Source organism: Chiloscyllium plagiosum, chromosome 40 (assembly GCF_004010195.1).
Source record: "Chiloscyllium plagiosum isolate BGI_BamShark_2017 chromosome 40, ASM401019v2, whole genome shotgun sequence".
NCBI classification, from domain to species: domain Eukaryota; kingdom Metazoa; phylum Chordata; class Chondrichthyes; order Orectolobiformes; family Hemiscylliidae; genus Chiloscyllium; species Chiloscyllium plagiosum.
The window spans coordinates 3,495,804-3,515,700 of record NC_057749.1 but is presented as its reverse complement, the minus strand read 5'-3'; the positions used below and the strand labels follow the sequence as shown (position 1 = coordinate 3,515,700).

The window sequence follows — 19,897 nt, the reverse complement described above, 5'->3', positions numbered from 1 at the left end:
TGGTTGGTCCGGGTGTCCCAGAGGTGTTCTCTGAAACATTCCGCAAGTAGGCGGCCTGTCTTCCACCTATCGCATTTCCAACGCCCCTCCCCCAAGTCCCTCCTCCCTACCTTTTATCTTAGCCTGCTGGACACACTTTCCTCATTCCTGAAGAAGGGCTTATGCCTGAAACGTCGATTCTCCTGTTCCTTGGATGCTGCCTGACCTGCTGCGCTTTTCCAGCAATACATTTTCAGCTCTGATCTCCAGCATCTGCAGCCCTCACTTTCTCCTCGGTTTCATAAGCAGCCAATCAAACTGTAAACCACTGTGATCGAAGGATTCTCAGTCACCAAAATAAAATCGACATTGGATTGAGCTATTATTATGGCACGGTGGCTCAGTGATTACCACTGCTGCCTCGCAGCGCCAGGGACCCGGGTTCGATTCCAGCTTCAGGTGACCGTCTGTGTGGAGTTTGCACATTCTCCCTGTGTCTGCATGGGTTTCCTCCCACAGTCCAAAGGTCAGGTGAATGGCCATGCTAAATTGCCCATAGTGATAGATGCATTCGTAGGGAGTAGGGGAATGGGTCTGGGTGGGTTGGAAAATTTGGTGTGGACTTGTTGGGCTGAAGGGCCTGTTTCCACACTGTAGGGAATCTAATCTAATCACACTGGCTTAAAATATCTACATTTTGGTCTGGAAGCCATAAACTTTCCAAGTTGTCAAGACTCCATAAACTAACAGATTTTCTCCTTCAAGTTCAAACCTGACTGAGAATAAACATTGATATCTTGTGATTTACAGGCTTGGAATGATGCTGCCGAAACACCCTGGCTGTGGAGGTGAGATGAGTCCATTGCTAACACATGCATGCTGTATTGTGCCCAATAAAAAAAAAATTGCATTTATGTAAAACCTTTCATGATCCCAGGAAATTCCAAAGCAATAGTGAATAAGGTGAAGTCATGGTAGTGTGGGAAATATGGTGAAACAAACCAGAACTCGCTGTGTTTACTCAGCGAGTCGTGAGTTCATGGAATGCTCTGCCAGTAGCAGTGGTGGACTCTCCCTCTTTATGGGCATTTAAACGGGCATTGGATAGGCATATGGAGGATAGTGGGCTAGTGTAGGTTAGGTGGGCTTGGATCGGCGCAACATCGAGGGCCAAAGGGCCTGTACTGCGCTGTATTCTTCTATGTTCTCGAATTAAAAGATGCAAATCACCGCTTCACCTGGACCCAGCGTTCGGAGATCCTTATTAAGGTGAGAAGGGAGGAGACAACTGGACTAGGTTGCATCTATTTGACTGCAGGAGAAGGACAGGGTGCTGGGGCTGGTGGAGACATTGTCTATGACATTGTGGGGGGAATGGGTCCCTCAGAATTCTGATAGGAGAGGGCTTGGAAAGACATCTCTGCTGGTCACAGCCCACTGGAGGGTGACAGAAACCATGCATGATAGCCCACTGAATATAAAGCTACCGTGGTGGAAAGGAGGGCAAATACTCACAGATCAGGGAGGGGCGAGTGAAAGAGTGGACACAGGACAGACACAGGGTCACAGCGGGCACGGCACAGGAGAGTGGATATAGTAGAGTGGATATAGTAGAGTGGGCACAGTGCAGAGTCTAGCAACTAGACTAAGCATCTCAAGACTGGACATCCATGAGGCACTGTGGGCCATCGACAGCACCCGAACTGAACTCCATTACTGTGGGCCATCGACAGCACCCGAACTGAACTCCATTACAATCTGTAACCTCATGGCTCGGCATATCCCCCACTCAACCATTACCATCAAGCCAGGGGATCAACCCTGGTTCAATGGAGAGTGCAGGAGGACATGCCAGGAGCAGTGCCAGGTAGAACTAAAGATGAGGTGTCAACCTGGTGAAGCCACCAAACAGGACTAATTGCATGCCAAGTAGCATAAGCAGTAAGGTGATAGATCGAGCTAGGTAATCCCACAACCAACGGACCAGATCTCAACCGTGCAATCCTGCCACATTCAGCCAGGAACGGTGGTGGACAATTAATCAACTCACTGGTGGGGGAAGCTCCACAAATATCCTCATCCTCAATGATGGAAGAGCCCAGCACATCAGAGCAAAAGAGAATCCATCTCGGCCTCCTCCAATGGTCCCCAACATCACAGATACACGATATGAAGACACTGGATACTGCAAGGGCTATGGGCCCTGACAACATTCCAGCAATAACACTGAAGACTTGTGCTTCAGAACTTGCCGCTCCCCTAGCCAAGCTGTTCCAGTACAGTGGAGAAAGTGAGGACTGCAGATGCTAGAGATCAGAGCTGAAAATGTGTTGCTGGAAAAGTGCAGGTCAGGCAGCATCCAGGGAACAGGAGAAGAAGGGCTTATGCCCGAAACGTCGATTCTCCTGCTCCCTGGATGCTGCCTGACCTGCTGCGCTTTTCCAGCAACACATTTGCAGCTCTGATCTCCAGTACAGTTACAACGCTGGCATCTACCCAACAAGGTGGAAAATTGCCTGAGTCCGTCCTGTGCATAAAAAGTAGGACAAATCCAACCCGGTCAATTACTGCCCCTTCAGTTTACTCTCCGTCATCAGTATAGTCAACCTCATTACAGCCTCGGTTCACACATGGAGACAACAGAGCTGAATTCCAGAGGCAAGGTCAGAGTGACAGCCTTTGACATCAAGGCGGTATTCAACTGAGTGTGGCATCAAGGAGCCCTGGCAAAACTGTAATTAATGGGTATCGGGGGCAAACTCTCCAGTGGTTAGAGTCATACCTGACACATAGGAAGGTGGGGGTTGTGGTTATTGGAGGCCTGTCATCTCAGCTCCAGGACATCTCTGCAGGAGTTCCTCAGGATAGTGCACCGGGCCCAAGCATCTTCAGTTGCTTCAATGACCTTCGCTCCATCATAAGCTCGGAAGTGGGAATATTCACCAACGATTGCACCATTAGCAGCTCCTCAGACACTACAGCAATCAAAGTCCAAAGCAGCGAGACTTGGACAATGCCCAGATTAGGGCTTATGCCCGAAACGTCGATTCTCCTGTTCCCTTGGATGCTGCCTGACCTGCTGCGCTTTTCCAGCAACACATTTTCAGCTCTGATCTCCAGCATCTGCAGACCTCACTTTCTCCTCAATGCCCAGATTAGGGTTGACAAGTGACAAGGAGCATTTGCACCCCACAAACGCCAGGCAACAACCATCACCAATAAGAAACAATCTAACCACTGCCCCTTGGACATTCAATGGTATTACTATTGTTGGACCCCCCACTATTAACATATTGGGAGTTACCATTGACCGGAAACTCAACTGGATTAACCATGTAAATACAGTGGCTATAAGAGCTGGTCAGCGACTAACTCACTTCCAACTCCCCAAAGCCTGTCCACCATCTACAAGGCACAAGTCAGGAGTGTAATGGAACACTCCCCACTTGCCTGGATGGGGGCAACTCCTATGATACAAGGAGCTTGACACCATCCAGGACAAAGCAGCCGCTTGATTGGCACCACAGGCACAAACATCCAGTGATACTCAGTAGCAGCAGTGTACACTATCTACAAGATATCCTGCAGATATTAACCAAAGTTCCTTAGACCAGTGGTTCCCAACATTTTCAAAATCAAGGCACACTTCAATGAGACAATCAATTCCACGGCATCCCTACTTTTTCCAGCTGAATTGTTGCAGCTGTCCAAGGATGGTGCCAAATCTCCTTGCAAATGTAATACCCGAAGTGTACGTCTGCATGGTTCTGGAAGCCGTCGCTAACAGACACCAAGGCTCTTGAGGCACAGACACAGCCTCAATGCTCAGGTAAAGTGGGACTGTGTCCTGATAGTTTCACAGTGCACTCACTCCTCACCTTGGTGGGATGCACGGGTTGAAAACCACTGGCTCAGACAGCATCTTCCAAACCCACAACCACTTCCATCTAGAAAGACAAAAGGCCGCAGATCCATGGGAACACCACCCCCTGCAAGTTCCCCTCCAAGTCCCTCACCATCCTGACTTAGAACAGTACAGGCCCTCGAAATATATCACTGTTTCTTCACTGTCGCTGGGTCAACGACCTGGAGCATTGTGGATCAACCCACAGCACGTAGACTGCAGCAGTTCAAGCAGGCAGCTCATCACTACCTTCTCACAGGCAACTGGGGAAGGGCAATAAACAGTGTAGAGACTGGTACATCCCATGACAAAAGGCATCGAATCTTTAATCCCACATCGACAGGAATTTCACCCTGAGCTCGGAGTTGCTTTTCCATTCTGTACACATCCCAGAATGCATCAGGTTAATGGAGATCTCTAACAATAGCTTTGGTAGAAATATTTCTTGGATTACATTGAGCTGCCAACTCGACGTGAAATGTCACCATGTTTCTTGGGCAGGTCACACTTAAAAGATTTCCCACCAAGAATGGGCCAACTCAGAAACACTGTTTTTAAACAGCATCACAGTCACTTTGCCATTCATTCAGAAGCAGTCCATTTTCTACTCTGATTCAGATCATTATCTGAAACACTCCCAGATGTGATCTATATGGACTTCAGTAAGGCGTTCGACAAGGTTCCCCATGGGAGACTGGTTAGCAAGGTTAGATCTCATGGAATACAGGGAGAACTAGCAATTTGGGTACAGAACTGGCTCAAAGGTAGAAGACAGAGGGTGGTGGTGGTGGAGGGTTGTTTTTCAGTCTGGAGGCCTGTGACCAGTGGAGTGCCACAAGGATCGGTGCTGGGTGCTCAACAAAGAGACCTTGGAGTGCAGGTTCATAGCTCCTTGAAAGTGGAGTCACAGGTGGGCCTATGGAATTTATTGCCGCAGAGTGCAGTGGAGGCTGGGACGCTAAATGTCTTCAAGGCAGAAATTGATAAATTCTTGATGTCACAAGGAATTAAGGGCTACGGGGAGAATGCGGGTATAAGTGGAGTTGAAATGCCCATCAGCCATGATTGAATGGCGGAGTGGACTCGATGGGCCGAATGGCCTTACTTCTGCTTGGAATGCTTTCCTTTATTGGTCAGAGTATTGAGTACAGGAGTTGGGAGGTCATGTTGTGGCTGTACTGGACATTGGTTAGGCCACTGTTGGAATATTGCGTGCAATTCTGGTCTCCTTCCTATCGGAGGACCAAAGGATCTGTTTCCATGCTGTACATCTCTATAACTCTATGACTCTATTAGCTGATCAATTCCCATCCTGTCTCTCATTCTCAATCCTTCTTCTTAACGTATTAAACACGAGTATTTATTTTCAGCTTTGCCCGGAATCATTTCTGTTTACCCTTGCTCATTAATCCGTTATCTTCTCTCATACTTGCCTCCCCCCATACATCCTTTTTTAAAACTCTATCTCACCCAACTTCAGTTGTCTCTGTCACTCCTCTTTCTCTCGAAAATAAGGCCAGGTGAGTGTACAGATTGGCACCGCGCCCACACCTTGGAGCCAGACCCACTGGGTTCAAATCTAACTCCGGGTCTGAATAACCAAGGAAGGTGTGTCTGTAACCTGGCCAAACGGGTCAAGCACTGACTGGTACATCTTTCTGGTTCAGGGTGATGGCAGGCCGGAAGAGCCGGCAAGATTTCTCATCATAGAAACAAAGGAAACAGGCTTAGCCTCTTGGCCTTTCGAACCCGCTTTGTTCTCCATTTCCTTTGTCCCCAAGAACTGTACTCAGCTCCTTCTTGAAAACGTTCAATGTTTGTGCTCAACCGCTTCCTGTGGCAGTGAATTCCACAGGCTCACCACTCTCTGGGTGAAGACATTCCTCATCTCAATCCTAAATAGACTATTCCTTATCTTTAAATTGCAATTCCTGGTTCTGGCTTCTTGGTCATCAGGATCATCCTTCTTTCATTTACCCTGTCCCGTCCCGTTAAACATTCCTAGTTTCTCTGAGATACCCCTCATTCTTCTAATCTCCAATGAAGATTGTCTGAACTGATCCAGTCTCTCCTCATGGGCCAGCCCTACCCATCAGCCTGGTAAACTTGCACTGCACTCCCTCCATAGTCAGCACATCCTTCCTCAGATAAGGAGACCAAAACTACACACAATATTCCAGGAGTGGACTCCCCAAGGTCCCTGTACAATTGCAGCAAGACATCCCTACCCCTGGGCTTGAATCCTCTCACTATGAAGGCCGGCATCCCACTGGCCTGCTGCACCTGCATACTTACCTTCGGTGATGGGTGTATGGGGACACCCAGGTCCTATCGCACCTCCCCCTTTTCCCAGTCCATCACCATTGATACAATAATCTGCCTTCCTGGCTTTGCTACGACAAGTTGATTAAACCTCACGATCAAACGTGGCACTCAAAGCAACTGCAGCCTCAGCTATCACTGTCTAGACCTCAAGGCTACAAAGCACATGTTGTAATCGAGTCCTTGGTGTGGAACTTCGTGTTGGACAGAGCAGTGGTCTACGGCACAGGGTTCAGTTCCTCTCTTTGTAATAGCTGGAGTGGAGGTCCCTTGGCTATGAGTTGGATCTATCCTGTGGGCAGCGAACTGAAGAAGGAATAAAGTGTGCGAGGAAGGCTTGAGCAGATCATTCCTGCTGTCAATGGCATTTGGAGAAAGGAAGATGGTCGAAGGGAGAGATATTTCAAGGCTGATTGTGATAGATTTGTGATTCACACGGGAGTCTAATGTTTGGGGCAGCGACAGGACATTGGAATCAAGACCTCAGTCAGTTCAATAATCACATTAATAAGTGAAGCAGGTTCCAAACATCCTACTCCTGCACCGACTGCATCTTTGTTTTTCTCATTCATTCACGTGATGTGGGTGTCACGGGTAAATATTGCTCGGGGACAGTCAAGAGTCAATCACATTGCCGAGAGTCTGGACTAACACGTAGGCCAGACCAGGTAAGGAACGGCAGTTTCCTTCAGGAAAGGACATTATTGAACCAGGTGGGTTTTTCTGACAATGGTTTCATGGTCCTCATTAGATTCTTTCAGATTTTTATTTCTCATGGCAACCCAGGTCCACAGAACACCACCTGGGTCTCTGGGTCCTTCCCCTGCCACCGCAGGAACTGTAAAACCTGCGCCCACACCTCCTCCCTCACCTCTATCCACCTTCCACATCCAAAGTTCTACCTGTACATCCACCAATACCATTTATTGTATCCGTTGCTCCCGATGCAATCTCTTCTACATCGGGGAGACTGGGCGCCTCCTAGCAGAGCGCTTTAGGGAACATCTCCGAGACACAGCTCAGCACTGCCCCCATGATTTGTCCTACCTGCCTATCTTCTTTTCCACCTATCCACTCCACCCTCCTCCCTGACCTATCACCTTCATCCCCTCCCCCACTCACCTATTGTACTCCATGCTACTTTCTCCCCACCTCCACCTTATCTCTCTGGGTTAATAGTCTAGGGACCATATCACTATGGCATCATCTCCCCTCTTCTTTTGTTCTCCATCTGATCTCCCTAAATGCCTTAGGGGTATGCGCCAGTGATGGAAATTGGCTACACTGAGATCTTGGCTTGCCCTCACTCGGTTTGTAAAAGGTTCACTCACACCAGCTTAGCTGTTAGTATTGGAATATGTCAGGATGCACGCGTCAGGGTGAATTCTACACCAGATTTAAAATTTCATTCATGGAGAGGTGGGTGTTGCCGGCTGGGTGAGCATTTTAATCCATCGTTAACTGCTAATGGGAAGGCAGTTATCGAGAGCCAATAACACAGAGCGTCCCCTCTTCCTGGCAAACTCAACACTTTAGCCACTGAGACAGCTATCTCTCGACTTTGGCACAATAAAAGCTTAAAAACAAATGGTTAGTTCCATTGTTTAGTCTCTGAACAAGGGCCTGTGCCTGAACCTACAGAGAGTGGACGAACTCGTCCTATTTACACACATAGCTGCTGGGGAGGGAGTTCAGGATTCTCAACAGCCGATGTTCAGGAAACATCATTATGAAACAGAGACTTTGCAGAAATTCTTTATTTACATAGCACCCTTTACGACGTCAGTCAGCCTGCCCTCAATTGCTCGACAACTGCAAAGTAGACGCAGGACAGAGCAGGTTACATTATTCCAGAAGCAACTTTTTTTTAAAAATCAACTGCTATAGTACGGAGCTGTTAAAATAAAAATCCATCTGCTGATTTCTAAATACAATATTTATTCCTCAACGATGGTGTCTCTTGCCCCCAGGTCTTGTGAGCTGATTGTACAAAAGGGTGGAGCTGGTATCTCAGACTTGCACAATCCAACAGTTTTGCTGATGTGGAGAAGAATACCTTCTTCCAGGCACACCTTTGCTTTGCAACTCATTTTCAGTGTCTGATCTTGTAAGCACAAACCCGTTGGAAGTTGTAAGTCATTTGACTAATACCGGTATTTGTAGTTCTTGTCACTGCTTGCCTCTTAATTCCTTCCATCCTGTTTTCCTCAGAGCTCACACCCTGGACCGCATGCTGGCTAGGAGGAGAAAGTGAGGATTGCAGATGCTGGAGATCAGAGCTGAAAATGTGTTGCTGGAAAAGCGCAGCAGGTCAGGCAGCATCCAAGGAACAGGAGAATCGACGTTTCGGGCATAAGCCCTTCTTCATTCCTGAAGAAGGGCTTCTGCCCCGAAACGTCGATTCTCCTGTTCCTTGGATGCTGCCTGACCTGCTGCGCTTTTCCAGCAACACATTTTCACCTCATGCTGGCTAATCAACAGTCCTCAGGCAGGGAGCCCATGGTGTACCTATGGCACAGTGTCCAATTCAGGAAGGACACGCAAGGTACAATACCAAGACAATACCAGGACGAGGGACTTCCGTTACAAAGAGAGATCAGGGGGGCTGTGCTGAGGTCGGGGAGATTTAATCAAGATTTTCAGAATGACAAAGGGTTTTGACAGAGTGGATGGAAGAAACTAAATTCCCCCGAATTGTTTTTAACCACTGTTCTAATCCAGTCACAGGATTTCTTGCTCCACATTAATTACCAGAGCGCAGTTAAATGTCAGCCACAATGGATTTTAGGTGCTATATGCAGGTGGGAACAGGTAACGATGACAGATTTCCTTCTGCAAAGGTTTAGAGTGCATTAGAGAAACATTCACATTAGTGAAGCAGATGGGCTTTTTTACAACAATCGGAAAATGCTTAAGCTTTTAACTCCAATTTTTATTGAATTGAAATGTCACCATCTGCTGTGGTGGGATTTGAACTCACGTCTCCAAAGCATTAGCCCGGGGCCCTGGATTACTAATTTACAACACTACCACCTCCGCCTTCATCTAGAATACAGTATTAGACAGGGTGGTGGAGGCAGGTCCAGGAGTAACTGTTAAAAAGGGAATTCGACAAATACTCGAACCTGAAAGAATTGCAGGACCACAAGTACAGAGCAGGAGTACAGCACTGGCACCTTCACAAAGCCTCCTTCAATACCGTCAGCAGGCCTGAGAGCAGCTGCATTAGGAACTCTGCGCTGAGTGCAGCACATCGCTATTTCAAAGCAGGGTCCAGGCCTCAGTGCATTATCGGGGCTTGAGGGGGACAAATTCCATGTAACAATGAGTTAAAGGTACTCAGGCATAAATGTGCACAAATCATTGAAGGGCAGACAGGGAGAGAATGGTGACTATCACACACAGGATCCTGGGCTGAATGCATAGAAGCACAGAGGATAAAAACAAGGCAGTTAATTTAAACCTGTTTAAATGTAGGATCAGCCTCAATTGTAGGAATGCATTCAACAGACTGAACTCTTCAGGAAGGATGTAGTGCAGAAAAAGGTTCACGGGAATAGTCCCCGATGGGGAGGATGTTACAGGATGACCAGCGCTGTCTACAGTTACCGTGCAGTCACAAAAACAACAGAGGACCCTCACATTGATATAGAACATTACCTCAATCGCAGCACTCGTCTGTGGTCTGAAGGTCCATCTGGTCACAGCTATTTAAGCAAAAAGGGAAGCTAAGTGCAAAGGAGATTGATTCACCATTAATGAGCCTTGATTTTGATGGAGTGGGCGTGATGTTGGTCAGGACCCTGCTGTAGCTCAGTGGATTCAGGTCATTGGCATCTATCAGACCAAGCAGACAGGGCTTGGGTTTTACAGCTCAGCATAGCACTGACCCTCCGACAGCTCAGCGCTCCCTCTGCACTGACCCTCCGACAGCACGGGCGCTCCCTCTGTGCTGAAAGTCTAACAGGACACAGGGGCAACTTCAGCTTGTTGTCCTGGGGATCGCAGACGGGTGGGCAGCTGAATTTGAACACTTTGCCAATTGATTGGCAAAAGGAGACAGAAATGAGAAACTGAAAGAATAGGTCATTACGCCCCTTTAACCTGTTCCATTTTTTGATCAAATCACAACTGGTCCGCATCTTATCACAGAATCACAGTACTGGCTTCCTTGTGCACTGTAACACTCTGTCAATCATGCCTGCACTGATTCTATCCCCTGCTTTTTCTCCATGTTCCTGCACACCATTTCAATCCACACAATATCCTCTTGAATGCATCAACTACCGCTACATTTCCAGACCCTAACTGCTCGCTGCATGAAAAGGTTGATCTCACATCACCCTCGCTTAGTTTGCGAATCACTTCAACTCTGTGTCCTTTTTTCCGTTTACTCATCTTTAACCTTTCTTCTTAACCCATTTTTGCCTGTTTTTTCCATTGGCACATCTTTGGACTGGTGCTTAAAATATCTCTGCTGTTCAGGGATGTTCAAAAAGTAGAGGTGAGCTTTAAAACAGCTTAAAATCTTTCAACAGTAATTCATCTTGAGCTGGGTTGCAAAGTACTCAGTGGCTCACTCTCAGCCTTAATGTGCTCCCAGTCAATGGACCAGGTTTGTATTAGGCAATGAACATGGTCTGTATCGATTTTTTTTTGTGTACATTAGTCATCTGTTCACAAAAATCGCTATGGATGGACATTGATCGTTAATTGGTTTTGACATGAAACAATGGGAACACCATTCGTGAAACACGTGGGAATAAACAAATCATTGATCCTGCTCAATCTAAATGCAAAGTTAAAGATCACCCAACACCAGGTTATAGTCCAACAGGTTCACTTGGAAGCACTAGCTTTCAGAGCGCCATTCCTTCATCAGGTGGTTGTGGAGTATGAGATCGTAAAACAGAATTTATAGCAAAAGTTTACAGTGTGATGTAACTGAAATTGAAAAAGACCTGGATTGTTTGTTAAGTTTCTCAGCTTTTAGAATGAATCTAAATACAACTTGCTTTGTCCCCCATTTGCTGTAAGATAGTCAATTGTTTCACCTGGTAAAAAGACAGTGGTTTTAAGAATCTGTGACCATACAACCAGCTGGAGGTAAAGGGAAAAAATGTTCAGAGTGGATTCAAAGAATGGTCAAAGTAGTTGCAACAGCAGTGAACTGCAACAGGAGAAAACTGCTGCAGAAAATGGCTTGCTACTGGCATCCGTACCCATTGCTGAAACAAAAGATTTGACCTGCTGGAGAGCCAAATGGTTTTCAAAACAGGCAGCTAAACTGGTCACGCATCTTCAACCGAGCGGGTTCATGCAGTGACTGAGCTAAGAGACCCACAAAACGTCAGGAGTTAGGACGAGAACAATATCCATGAGTTAAAAATCACACCACACCAGGTTATAGTCCAACAGGTTTAATTGGGAGCACGCTAGCTTTCGGAGCGTCGCTCCTTCATCAGGTGGTTGTGGAGCGTCGCTCCGAAAGCTAGTGTGCTTCCAATTAAACCTGTTGGACTATAACCTGGTGTTGTGTGATTTTTAACTTTGTACACCCCAGTCCAACACCGGCATCTCCAAATTAGGAATTCCAGTGTGTTCAGTTATCCAAGACCAAATCAGGTCTGTCACATGCTGTAAACTATTGTCTGATGGGATATGTTTATGCTTAATAAATTCTCCAAAATTGCTACAAATTACTCTGTAAACCTTCTTCACCAAGTCCAAGAATCCAGAGATCAGTTTGATCACCCCTCGACCCATAGAATCCCTACAGTGCAGATAGAGGCCATTCAGCCCATCAATGCCACACCAACCTCCCAAGAGCATCTCACCCCCCCCCCCCCCCCCCCCCACATCCATCCTCTCCCTGTAACCCTGCATTTCCCATGGCTAACCCACCTCGCCTGCACAACACAGGTCGATTTAAACACGGCTAATTCACCTAACCCACACATCTTTGTACTGTGGGAGGAAACCAGAGCACCCAAAGGGTGCCCACACAGACACAGGGAGAATGTCTGTGTGAAGTTAGCAGAGTCACCCCAGGTTGGAATCAAACCCAGGTCCCTACTGCTGTGTGAGGCAGCAGTGCTAACCACTGAGTCAACGTGCCTCTGTGAATCTCAAGAGACCATAACAAAGTCAAATTTCCTGGATGCAGCTTTGCTCGCTGAGCTGGAAGGTTCATTTTCAGACATTTTGTCACCATACTAGGTAACATCAGTGATAATTAGAGAGGAGCTGGAAAATGCCTGATGAAGGGCTCCCGATGAAACATCGATTGTCCTGCTCCTTGGATGCTGCCTGACCTGCTGTGCTTTTCCAGCACCACTCTACTCTTGACTACAATCTCCAGCATCTGCAGGTCCTCACTTTCGCCTAACATCACCAGTGAGTCTCTGGTGAAGCACTGGTGTTATGACCCACTTTCTATTTGTGTTTAGGTTTCCTTGAGTTAGTGCTGCCATTTCCTGTGGTGATGTCATTTCCTGTTCTTTTCCTCAGAGGGTGCTAAATGTCAATGTTTTGTTGATAGAGTTCCAGAATTGCCACGCTCCTAGGAATTCTCGTGCGTAACTGTTTGGCTTGTCCTAGGATGGATGTGTTGTCCCAGTCGAAGTGGTGTCCGTCCTCATCCACATGTAAGGATACTGGTGAGAGTGGGTCATGTCTTTTTGCGGCGAGTTGATGTTCATGTATCCTGGTGGCTAGTTTTCTGCCTGTTTGTCGCAGTTCTCGCAAGGATGTTCTTGTGTCACCTCACTGATGATGTGACCTAGTATGATGACGAAACATCTGAAAACGACCCTTCCAGCTCAGGTGAGCAAACTTACATCCAGAACCTCAACTTCCGCTACAAATCTTCCCCAAATAAGTTTCCTGTTTAACATGTATCATTCTGATTTGCCTGCAGTGTGCCTCAATGTTACCCAATAGTCCAGGACAGGCAGATAGTTCTGAGCAGAGGTTACAGGAATCAATGGCAATGTTGGCGTGGGCAGTAGGAACTCTAGGGGGGTGGTCGGTCAAGAACAGGCTAAAGCCTTTAGCTAATGAGAGTGTGGAGCACCCCCAGACAGGTCCAACTGGACCAGAGATGGAACAAACAAACTGCACTTAGATCACATTCTCTCAAGCTGGTTTATTGTGACATCAGTGCTACTTATTCTAAAAGTTCAGATTTCCTTTAACCATTACATTTACTACGTCACTGAAAGAGTCTCTTAGAATGATGACCTCAGTCCAAAGTAGTAACTAATCCTCAATGCAGAACCCCACTCTGCCCTCTCAGTCCCTGTTCTGAAGTGTATTGATTCTGTTCTACAAAGCCAATCTCAATCCTTGGCTCTGCTATTGACAGGGGGCAGTAAGGAGAGGGTTCTGATTCAGGGCTTTTCATTGGGGAGTGCGGGAGGGGAATCCTGTGTATGGTGAGGGCAGTAAGGAGAGGGTTCTGATTCAGGGCTTTTCATTGGGGAGTGCGGGAGGGGAATCCTGTGTATGGTGAGGGCAGCAAGGAGAGGGTTCTGATTCAGGGCTTTTCATTGGGGAGTGCGGGAGGGGAATCCTGTGTATGGTGATGGCGTCTGATGACGTGGGGAGTTTGGGGACTGTTTGTGGGGGTGGACGAGTGGGGGTTACGGTCATGCTACTCCTCGTCCTTAAGCAACACTGAAGAGAGACTCGGCTTCTCCCCAAAAGCGGTTCACCTCTGTTCAGCACCTGTGATCAGTTTGATCACCTTATTTAAATAGGGTTGTAAATGTGTAGTTCAGAGAGAGCTTTTCAGGCTGCACAGGGAGCTGGTCAGAGACTCAAACAGCACAAAAGTAGACCCTGCGGTCCAACCAGTCCACACCGACCATGTTCCCAAACTAAACTAGTCCCACTTCCCTGCGTTTGGCCTATATCCCACAAAACCTTTTCTATTTCTGTGCTTATCCAAATGTTGTAACTGTACCCACATCCACCACTTCCTCTGTCAGTACATTCCACACACTAACTATTCTGTGATTAAAAAACTTGCCCTTCATGTCTTTTTTAAAATCTTTCTCCTCACACTTTAAAAATGTGCCCCCTAATTTTGAGCTTCCCCACCTCAGGGAAAAGCCCTTTGCTAATCACCTTATCCATGCCCATGTGACGCAAGGCCTGATGGGACAGACTTGGATTCGCTGGAGATTAAGGAGCTACTTCAATAAGACATAAATATCCCGAGGGACGTTGGCATTCTGGATAGAAAGGGAATACAGAAAATTTGAGAACTACGTGTCACAGTTTAAAAATAAGGAGTCTTTAAGACAGAGAGGATGAGAAATATTTTCTCACATAAAGGTAGAGACATTGGATCCAGTATCCTGAATATTTTTAAAAGCAGAGTCATAGAGATGTACAGCACGGAAACAGGCCCTTCGGTCCAACTCGTCCATGCCAACCGGATAGCCCAACCCAATCTAGTCCCATTTGCCAGCATTTAGCCCATATCCCTCCAAAGCCTTCCTATTCACAGATGCATTTTAAATGTTGCAATTGTACCAGCCTCCACCACTTCCTCTGTCAGCTCATTCCATACACGTACCACCCTCTGTGTGAAAATGTTGTCCCTTAGGTCCCTTTTAAATCTTTCCCCTCTTACCCTAAACCTATACGTTCTAGTTCTGGACTCCCCCAACCCAGGAAAAAGATCTGGTCTATTTATCCTATCCACGCCCCTCCATAATTTTGTAAACCTCTATAAGGTCACCCCTCAGCCTCCGACACTCCAGAGAAAACAGCCCCAGCCTGTTCAGCCTCTCACTGTATCTCAAACCCTCCAACCCTGGCAACATCCTTGTAAATCTTTTCTGAACCCTTTCAAGTTTCACAACATCATTCCAATAGCAGAGAGACCAGAAATGCACACAGTATTCCAAAAGTGGCCTTACCAATGTCCTGTACAGCCACAACATGTCCCCCCCCAACTCTATATTTAATACTCTGACCATTGAAGGAAAGCATACTAAATACCTTCTTCACTAAATCAGAGGGAGTCAAATTCTTGATGGGCAAGGCGGTAAAAGGTGGGAATGTGGAGTTATCAAGTTAACCATGATCATATTGAAAAGCAGAGCAAGCTTGAGGAGCTGAGTAACCTCCTGCTGATTGGTCGTTTCGTATAGAATCCCTACAGTGTGGAAACAGGCCCTTCAGCCCAATACTGACCCTCCGAAGACTAACCCAGTCAGACCCATCCCCCCTACCCTACTCTATATGTACCCCTGATCAGTTCACCTAGCCTACACATCCCTGAACACTACGGGCACTTTAGCATGGCCAATTCAGCTATCATACACATCTTTGGACAGTGGGAAGAAATCGGAGCACCCAGAGGAAACCTGTGCAGACACAGAGAGAATGTGCAAACTCCACACAGACCGTCACCCAAGGCTGGAATTGAACCCGGGTCCCTAGCGCTGTGAGACAGCAGTGCTAACCACTGAGCCACTGTACCACCCCGCCACCCCTTCAGCATTTGATTTTCCTGAGGCCTGGGAAACCCAGTCAGCCTGTTAATCCCGAAAAACAGGTTAAAGCAGAGCCAATCTGACTGAAATATTGCAGTTACCAGTCTCTTGTTCCACCTCCGTGCATCCAAGAAACTGTGGCTGGCACTGAAATGTTAACATCTGTCCACTGACCAAAAAGGAGAAACCTCACCTGGACCATCCAGTTAATACAGAGACTACTCAGGTCAGAGACTCGCAATCCTGCAGAGAGTAACTCCTTCCACCCCTGACTCCCCAAAGCCTGTCCACCACCTGCTGCACCCCACTTCAAGACTGACACTAAGACCTGAGTGAGAATATTGGGATGGGGGCGCTGAGGGCTGATTGTGTGGTGGGAAGGCGGAGGGCTGGGAAGTGGCTGTGTGCAACAGAAACACAGCTTCAGAACCTGCCAGCCCAGGATCTCAGCTCGCAATCCTCACTTTGGGAAGTCCTGATCCAGGAATGGGTCTCAAATACTACCAACCAACCCCACCACCGTGTGGTCAAACACTTCAACTCCCCCTCCCCCTCCCACTCCATCAAGGACATGCAGGTCCTGGGCCTCCTCCATAGCCACTCCCTAACTAGCTGACGCCTGGAGGAAGAACGCCTCATCTTACTCCTCGGGACCCTCCAACACCAGGGCATCAATGAAGGGCTTTTGCCCGAAACGTCGATTTTCCTGCTCCTCGGATTCTGCCTGACCTGCTGTGCTTTTCCAGCACCGCTCTCTCGACTCTGATCTCCAGCACCTACAGACCTCACTTTTGCTCTCAGATACTGCCTTCTCCAGCACCACCCCACCCCCACACCATTAAACATTCATTTCATATTTAAAATCTGTTCTGACCTTACTCGCATGGGTTCTAATTTATCCTGTCCCAGCCCAATTGGATTAATCTGTACAAAATTGTGATAATTAAAGTTCTTAAGCTCAAAATAAAACCCTTTAAAAATAGCAACATCCCCATTCTGTCTGTCTCTGTTTGATCCATCTGGCTCCTGTCTGTCTCAGAGACACACACACTGGGCTCACCTGGTGGATATTCCTAGGCTAGATTCTCCCATTTGTCATAATGTGGACACTGAAAAGCCCCTTTATTCTCCCGAGTGACATAGCAGCCTCCCTCAGGCCAACTATGTTTCAGCTCCATATTTACCTTTTCATGCTGTCCACCATCACATGACACCTATTATATAACAAGCCCGGATCGACAGAACTGTCTGTTGATTAAAATGCCTTTTGTCCATCACGTCAATGTTGAGAGGAAGGCAGAGAGATATTAAAGTGTGAATTGTTTCCACTAGACACACATCCTCCTCCACAGGCCCGGAAAACATTGCAGAAACAAACCACTGTGTGAAATGTTGTTAGATCAAAATGTTCCCTTTTGAAAGCAGTACCCAGGGGAGGGACAGATGTATACAGAAAACCCTCTGAACAGCTCGCCTCAAACAGGTCAAAAATAGACCACACTCCCCCCGCCACCCCCCTCCCCATCCACAGGCTCTTCACTATCTGTGTCATGTCACATTACTTAAAGGGGAAATGGTCTGCCGAAAAGTTTCAATTTGCTGATTATTTCAGTCTCAGCCTGACCCCAAAAACAGCTAGTTCAAACTTACAGCTGTAAGAACAGTCTACCATCTAAACTCACCGAGATAAGCTATCAACACACACACAGGCACAGAGATACGACCCACACACACAGATACAACACAGGCACAGAGATACGACACACACACACAGATACAACACAGGCACAGAGATACGACACACACACACAGATACAACACAGGCACAGAGATACGACACACACACACAGATACAACACAGGCACAGAGATACGACACACACACACAGATACAACACAGGCACAGAGATACGACACACACACACAGATACAACACAGGCACAGAGATACGACACACACACACAGATACAACACAGGCACAGAGATACGACACACACACACAGATACAACACAGGCACAGAGATACGACACACACACACAGATACAACACAGGCACAGAGATACGACACACACACACAGATACAACACAGGCACAGAGATACGACACACACACACAGATACAACACAGGCACAGAGATACGACACACACACAACAGAGTTACAAACACAGGCACAGAGATACGACACACACAGAGTTACAAACACACAGAGAGAGAGAGAGTTACAAGCACTCACAGATACAACAAGGGCAGGAAGTTCCCAGCTGGCACTCACCTGTGGCTGCTGTGTCTAGCTTTTAGTGCAGTCATTCCATAATCTTCGAACGCACCAAATTGTTTTTTTTAAAAGAAGCCAGTCAGTAGGAGTTAGAGACAGCACTATGTAGTCGGAGCTGAGGCAGGGTGTGGTTAGAGAAAATATTCAGACACGTTTAAATCCGGTAGAGAGGACCTCCCACACACCAGACCGCAGCCTGCAAATATGATACTGTAATAGCTCAGCTCACCTTGTCAACCTAGCAACTGCTGTGGGAGGGGAGGGAGGCAAGAGGAAAGGCTCACGTTTCAAAGGGGGAAGTGGCTTAGAATTGAGGGAAGGGAGGAAGAGGCAGCTTTTCGTGACGAGAGAGAGAGATCCCAGTGAGAAGGCTTTCTTGTTCACGGAGAAGGGGTGGACCCGGGCCAAGAAAACAACTCACACAAACATCCTGAGTGCAGTTAGCAACAAATTAACCCAGCCTGAAGCTGGAGTTATACTGGGGGCTGGGGGCACTGAGGCATTTCCCTCAAGCAGAAACCTCGGGGAAGGAGGAGGAGGGGGGTAACTCCTGAGGCTCCCTCAGAGTGAAATATTAAATAACCCCACCCCCCCGAGCTGTGGATGCTGTAAATCAGAGACAAAACAAGAAAGTGCTGGAAAAGCTCAGCAGGTCTGGCAGCATCTGTGGAGAGAAAGCAGAGTTAATGTTTCGGATCTGGTTGTTTTCCCTCAGAGTGAACCTCCTGGTGTATTCATAGACCCTGAGATCAACCCCGGTGTGACATCTCTTCAAGACAAAAAAAAACACACTTCACTGAGCGCAGCTTGCAGCTGTGAAAGGCGCCATGTAAATGCAAGTCTTTCTTTCGACAGGTTCCAGGTACAGTCCGTTATTTGTAAAGCCGAGTGACTGACAATTCCCACTGCCTCTTCCCTACGGGCCATCTGATTTCCTTTCGTGGCTTTACATCCGCTGCTGTTGCCCAGTCAGCTGCACCCACCCCCTCACAGTCCGCCAGCACTGAGCTACACACTGCATTGATATAGCGCCGCGAGGGCGTCACTGAATATTGCTACAGCAAGCAGTGTTCTGTAATGAAGGCAAGTGAAAACTTTAGACTGCTAGCCAGGACCTCCTATAGCTCACAGACCCACTCTCATTTACCCAGTGACAGACATTTTCATCAAATTATCCTAATCTTGGAAACTTTCAGCATCACCTTCCTCTGCCAGAGACAGACTGTTGTAGCATGCAACTTAATACTGGAGAACCAACTAAAGCTGCTCTCAGTACATTGTCCTTTCCTGTTCACACTGACCTTACCCAACTCACCCGGACCAGCCTCACGGGTCCACATCCTTCCAGCATCACGTTGTCCCTCTTGCAGGTGGTATCACAGAGTTGGGACATTTCACTCATTACTCACCCTCTTTGGTCAGGTTCCCTGGGTCTCACTTTGTCCCGATTCCGGAGTTTCTAAGCCAGGATCCATTTTCTGTCTGATCGTTACTGAACTGTCTGAAACTGGAAGTTTGTGGGGAGCTGGATAATGTCAATCCAGACGGTTCAAGCCCAGGGAACGCCGGATCGTTTCCCATCACAGCATCTGGAGGAACTGAAATCCAACTAATAAATCCGCCGGCTTTAACTGAGGCATTTCAAGAGGACAATGATGATTATTTGCATAGAAACCTGTAAGGAGCATGGTACTGTCATTTGGAGAGCTGGTGCAGACATAATGGGCTGAATGGCCTCCTCCTGTGTGACAACGATTTGGTGATAGAGCCAGGCCCAGTAATGATGTCTGTGATAACGATCATCGATTGGTATAAAGACCCACACCACACACCAGCACCACAATCTCGACTCTAACCTCCAGCATCTGCAGACCTCACTTTCACCATAATGACCCATCTGGTTCAGT

At 47.4% G+C, this 19,897-nt stretch overlaps 1 protein-coding gene across 4 annotated transcripts in view; it reads right to left on the bottom strand.

Moving 5' to 3' along the window:
• The window catches only part of LOC122542463 (GRAM domain-containing protein 2A-like), a 69,775-nt gene extending 51,178 nt beyond the window's left edge, over positions 1–18,597 (bottom strand). For 2 of the 4 annotated variants that reach the window (XM_043680186.1, XM_043680184.1), the window contains exon 1: positions 17,988–18,213. In XM_043680186.1, coding sequence (XP_043536121.1) covers positions 17,988–18,022 — 35 coding nt within the window. In that variant the 5' untranslated portion in view covers positions 18,023–18,213. The other 2 variants (XM_043680187.1, XM_043680185.1) reach the window with 2 other exon arrangements.
• Positions 18,598–19,897: the final 1,300 nt, after the last annotated feature.